Here is a 5,969-nt window from a genome sequence, read left to right as displayed (position 1 = left end):
CGTTATTCGCCCTGAACTGGAGTTCATGATGAAAGGGACAAATGAACTTATCAAGATACTTTGAGCAAGTTCTTGTGGCGTTCAATCATACCCGGTTCTTGGCTGATCATATAGCCAACGGGTCGAGGTTTTCCAAGCTCTGGAAGTGGATCAAACCAGATTATCAATCAAGGGAGTCCGCAGCCAAACCTTATACGTGGGGTTCTTGGATCAATATATCCAACGGGTCCTTCATCGTATCCCAATCTATATCATATCTTTTACCAAATTCGGGATGTTGACAATTGTGCCTCCCAATGCATCCTTTGCAGCACATGTGACTCTACTACTAGGTTAGTAAGGGACAAATGAGCTTTCAAAAAGGGAAATTGTTCCATTAGCCATTTTTGGCAAGTTGACTACCTCAACCTTCATGGGGTGTTCTGCCTCACGTGATCCGTCAACATGCTGGGGGGGGGGGGGACGTACGAGGATGGGTCGCCGCTTGCTCCACCGGTCGGCCGGCCGTCACCGGAACCTTGGCCGGTGGGCGGGGTCTCGTCGGAGTCGTTGCTGTTTTCGTTTTCCGCATTGTGAATCATGGGGGCACTCTTGGACTCATTGGGAATCCCCTCCTTGTCCATTTGTTGGGTCGCGGGAAAAATGAGTCCCTTACGTTTCAAATTCTCGGAGGGAGAGCTCTCGTCCGCACCAAAGGAGAGTTTCTTCCGTAGTTGCTTATCCTCCGGGAGAGGCGAAGGCACGAACCTTTTCCGGCCGGTACCTTTGGAGGGGGGTGCCGGAATGCTCTTTCTATCCCCAATCCGACTCTTCTTGATTTTCTTTTTCATGTCGTTGGTTGGTAGCTTCGAGGTTGTGTCCTCACACGAGAGGAAGACCATTTGTTGGTCCAGGATAGTCCTCGCCTCCTCGGGATCCGGCGGGGGAGGAGTAGGGTGTGATGGTGGCTCCGGCATTGCCGGCCTAGAGAGAAGCTCGCAAGGCCGGTGTGTAAAATTTCCGGGGAGGGGGGGGGGGGGGTGGGGGAGACGGGTCACGATTCCGGCCGAGGAAGAGATTCAAGGATTGGAGCGACGAGGGAGTGGGTGTCCGAGACGGCTTCGCACGGTGTGAACGGGACGTCGGGGAGGCGGGAAGTGGGTGGAGCGACGTCCGAGGGGCTAGCAAAAGGAGTGGCAGTTGGGAAAGGGAATCTAGAGAGAAGGGAGAGCTTCTCTCTCTAAAAATCCTTGTCGTAAGAGCTTGAGTCGATTTATAAGGTTGCTTGTTGGCCAAGTAAATGCGTAATTCTGATCCGCCGCCATGACGACGAGATTCAAGAAGAACCGCAAGAAGCGCGTCCATGTGAGCGCTGGGCACGGTAGAATCGGCAAGCACAGGAAGCATCCCGGTGGTCGTGGAAACGCCGGAGGAATGCATCACCACCGCATCCTCTTCGACAAGTACCATCCTGGCTACTTCGGCAAGGTCGGTATGCGTTACTTCCATCGCCTGCGCAACAAGTTCCACTGCCCCACCGTCAACATCGACCGCCTCTGGTCGCTGGTGCCGCAGGAGCTCAAGGACAAGGCCTCCAAGGACAACGCGCCTCTCATCGACGTCACGCAGTTCGGCTACTTCAAGGTCCTCTGCAAAGGATTGCTTCCGAAGGGGAAGCCGGTCGTTCTCAAGGCCAAGCTCGTCTCTAAGAACGCCGAGAAGAAGATCAAGGAAGCTGGCGGCGCCGTCGTGCTCACCGCTTGAATTAGGTTTTCTTATTTAATTTTGCTTCTGCTTCGGATTTTGAATGAATTGCTCATTTTATACTCTAATTGGATGCTTTCGTCTTTTGAATATTGGATTGCATTTATAAGATCTTGAGAAAAAAAAAAGTAAATGCGTAAATAAGAGTTATGGTTCAAATTAACTTTTAAGTTATGACAATTACTATGATATTATATCGACCAAAATGATCTTTTGATAACCTAATAGAGATTGTACAATGAAAGTTTGTTGTCATTTAGATTGAAAAGGTTTGTTTGTTGGCCAAGTAACACATATATAAAGAGTTATGCTTCAAATAAACTTCCACGAGACAACAATCATTATGATGCTCTATTGATCAAAACTATTATGTCTTCGATGCCATTACAACGTATGTGTATCGGTAATTTCGGTTCAAAGATTTGCTTTTTTTTTTTAATTCAAAACACCCTAAGGGGCGGAGGGTTGAGGCGGACCCACACCTGTGCATTACCCGGAACCATTTGCTACAGCCAAACATACACCGAGTCACCCAAAAGTGACGACTCGCCAAGACATAACAATTAGAGTACAACGAGGGCCTCCCTAACAACTAGGATGGTCATCTAAATACTCTCAAAATCCAAATACCATTTTGATGCAGCCTTTGCATCACCAAAAATCTTGTCCATCACCTAGCTAAGGCTCGCAATCGGGATACCTCCGCTAGGGACATGCCCTCCTGGATCAAGGTCCTCGATGAGGCCCTCTATCTCCCGATTGGGTGGTCCACATGAGACACTCATGGAGCTAAATCTCGAGTCATTCGCACCCGATGGAACAGTCCCGAATGTCACCGTAGCAACATTCCCCTTCAAATGCCAATCCTCAACGTGTGGAGCCTTGGTATGCATATCGCCCTCATGCACCTTTCCCTTCCTCTTCCTCGACACCAATTGAAAGCCATCCTCATCCACACTTGGGTGACTCCTACTAGCCACTCTTGACTTTGACGATCCCGCACCCGATGTACCCTTAAAGTTCTCCGCGTGGTTGTTACTATCTTTGGCCTTCTCCAAGTGTCTAATGGATGATGGAGTGCCGACCCAAGCATCGGCCTTTGGGCGCCACTCACAGCGGATGATCTTGGCGGCATGGCTCGAGTGGTTCTCCTTGGATGATGCTCGGCGATCCTTGTCTCTGCCCCGAGCCTTTCTTCCCGCTGCATGGCAATCCTCTTTCTCATGCCCAACATGTTTACAATTAGCACAAAGCAATGGGATACGGTCCCATGCCACTCTGTACCTTGAATCTTTGCCGCGGATATTAAGGATGATCTCTTCCGTCGGGAGAGTAGAGATGTCAATCCCTACGCAAATCCTTGCGAAGGAGAGCCGGCTTTGATGGATTGTGGCATGATCGGTTTGTAGTGGCTTACCTAGTAGTTTACCGATTGCCATGAGAGCCGATTCCTCAAAGAGATGCGCCGGGATTCCCATGATGTTGCACCAAACGACGACAACCAGCGACTCAAAAAATGTATCAAAGTCCGGCGCCCACTTGAACACCCTCATCGGGTGGATATCAACATACCAATTGGGGTTCCCATTGGGGCCATTTAAGACCTTAGCGTAGTCGGCCATCGCTTGGAATTGAATTAAGATATGCTTCGCATTCAAGTATTTCCAAGTGAAAGAACCCACTAATCCCAAACCTCCAAGGCTTTTTTGGATTTGGGAGGGAGATGGGAGCGAGTGTGAGAACTTTCCAACGATGGTTAGCCCTAGCTTCTCCGAGAGGTCGTCCGTTTCAGAATCGGAGAAGGTAAGGGATGGTGTGCCTTCAAAGCATCCGGACTTCCCCACGGCTTTAATCTTGGTGTCGTCCAAAGGTATTGGCTCGGCCTTAAAGGGCTTGTGCGTGGCTGATTCTCCTCCCACGCTCCCCGACCCCTTTTGGGGGTGGAGTACTTTCGCCACCTTCCAAGCTCCCGCCGGTGGCACCATGTTTTACGGCGAGTTTTCTGGCAGCCAACCGTCGGGAGGGCCGGTCCCCCCTTGTATTCACCATGGCCGATTGGTAGGTGAGGAGGGTGTGTGGCACATGGAATAGAATTTGAATTCAAATTGCCACTTACCAAAAAAAGAGCCAGCACTTCCTTCCCCATGCAAAGTAAGCTTTGTCCTTTCCCTCATTGGTGAGTCACATGCATCCAACTTCTCACATGTCACCCCCACATCAAGACAAGGATTCACATGGTCCCTTGTACCTTCCACTTGTTGATTTTTGACCAGCACCATCTCCTTGGATGGTACATCATCGTTCCGGCTGGGCGGCGCCGGCGAAGTTCCGGCCACCTGCTCACAATCGAGTTCCCCTCCTTAGCTATTTGAGCTAATGCGTTCAACAACTCCCCAACACAAGCTTGTTCAACCTCCGGCGACCTCCTCCCTTCACCATGGCGTTCGGCGACAAGGTTGTCCGCCATTTCAAACATCATCATCTTCTTAGCCCTACTCACCTCCGAACCCGTTTCAAAGCGGCGTGCTTGAGGGCTCGCCTTGTTTTAACCGGGTATGGGGTTCTTATCCTCTTCATTTTTGGCCGATCCATCGTTGAGAAGGTTCATTCCGGCATAGAGAGGGATTGTAACTCATGGCTAGCGGCCGTGGCCCCCTCCCCCAGCAACTCACCACCGGCCTTCACCATGTAGGCGGGTGCGAGCGCATATCACCACCGACCAAGCAAAATAAGCCTTGGCCGAGAGACCGCGCATGTTCCCTCGACTGACCCGTCGGTGGGGAAGCCTCCAAGGTTACCGTCGGCGTTGGAGAATCTAGAGAGAGAAGTTAGAGAGAAGGGAGAGCGTTTTTTTTAAGTGTAAATCGATATGCTATCTTGACAAACTGACAGACCGTTTCGATTCAAAGATTTGCTTGTTGGCCAAGTAATTGCATAAATAAGAGTTATGCTTCAAATAAACTTTTAAGATATGACAATTACTATGATGTTATATCGACCAAAATGATCTTATTATTACCTAATAGAGATTGTATAATGAAAGTTTGTATGTCATTTGGATTGAAAAGGTTTGCTTGTTTTTTTTTTAATTAAACACCATCTCGGTGGAGGGTTCGCAGGTCCCTCATCCCTATATTCCAAAACGTTCAAAATACAATACGCGGCCACACCCGAGAGTGATGTGCCGAAAGGGAAACAACAAGGGAGTATTGCACGGTCCGGTAGCAAAGGTTCCGGACCTCACCCTACTCCCGTCAGAATTACATTTAGGCCAGAAGAACAGAAAACACTACAAAGGGGAACAATTAACTCTCGGGGAAACGACGCCACAACCCTATCCCGGTACCAAACCTACTCATGATTGTTATCTCTAACCCGAATATTGGGGACTCCCATTTCATCCAATCGCACTATTAGCGTTGTGAATGGTGATACGGGTCCAGGATTCTTGTTCAAGGCCCATCTTAGCAAGCAAATCTGCCGCTTTGTTTCCCTCCCGGTGAATGAAAGTGGCACGGACGGTGTGATGCCTCTTGAACATGAAAAGGCATGCCATGGTTCGCCGAACCTGAGCCGGGCCCCATGCGGTACCATTGAAGAGGGCGATAGCTTGTTCCGCGTCGGACTCAATCCAAATGGGTTGGTTGAATTCCTTAGCCATCTCCAGTCCATGGTGGAGGGCCATGAGCTAGGCCTCCAAAGCCCAATGAGCCTCTAAAGGGGTTGAGAAGGCTACAAGCATTTTCCCAGAATGGTCCCGCACAATGGCCCCCCCTCCCGCTCTATCCTGTGTTACCATGTATGCTCCATCTGTGTTAACTTTTATCCACGTCTCTTCCGGAGGATGCTACTTAACCGGCATGACAAGTGGTCTCGGGTTCCTAATGCCGGCCTGATTCGGTATATTCATTGACAATCTCACCCCGAGCCAATGCTTCAGCTTGATGCTCCCATTGGCCATGTTATTATGGATAAACATTTGAACTTGCCACACCACATTGTACGACTTAAATTGGATTTTCTCATGCCGGCTCCGATTTCGCTCAGCCCAAATGAACCACAAAATAAGGTAAGGTATCACTCGGCAGAGGTGCCTCCTACCTTCTAGTTGGGTCCTTATCGCCCACACTTCTAATCTCTCTGGGATCGTGTCATTGATTCGGAGGGAAGGGGCCGAGCCCCCAAACCACTTGTCAAATTCTGTCCACACGCTACATGCTCCTCGG

The 5,969-nt window shown here is 49.8% G+C and overlaps 1 protein-coding gene across 1 annotated transcript; it reads left to right on the top strand.

Annotated features, from left to right (window-relative positions):
* Positions 1–1,302: 1,302 nt before the first annotated feature.
* Positions 1,303–1,743, top strand: LOC121751348 (60S ribosomal protein L27a-3-like). Its single transcript, XM_042146071.1, has one exon. It carries the CDS (start codon positions 1,303–1,305, stop codon positions 1,741–1,743), a length of 441 nt encoding a protein of 146 aa, XP_042002005.1.
* The last annotated feature ends 4,226 nt before the right edge of the window (positions 1,744–5,969 follow it).

This window comes from Salvia splendens, chromosome 10 (genome assembly GCF_004379255.2).
Source record: "Salvia splendens isolate huo1 chromosome 10, SspV2, whole genome shotgun sequence".
Classification (NCBI taxonomy): Eukaryota; Viridiplantae; Streptophyta; class Magnoliopsida; order Lamiales; family Lamiaceae; genus Salvia; species Salvia splendens.
The sequence above is the reverse complement of the archived record's forward strand: the minus strand, read 5'-3'. Positions and strand labels throughout refer to the sequence as shown.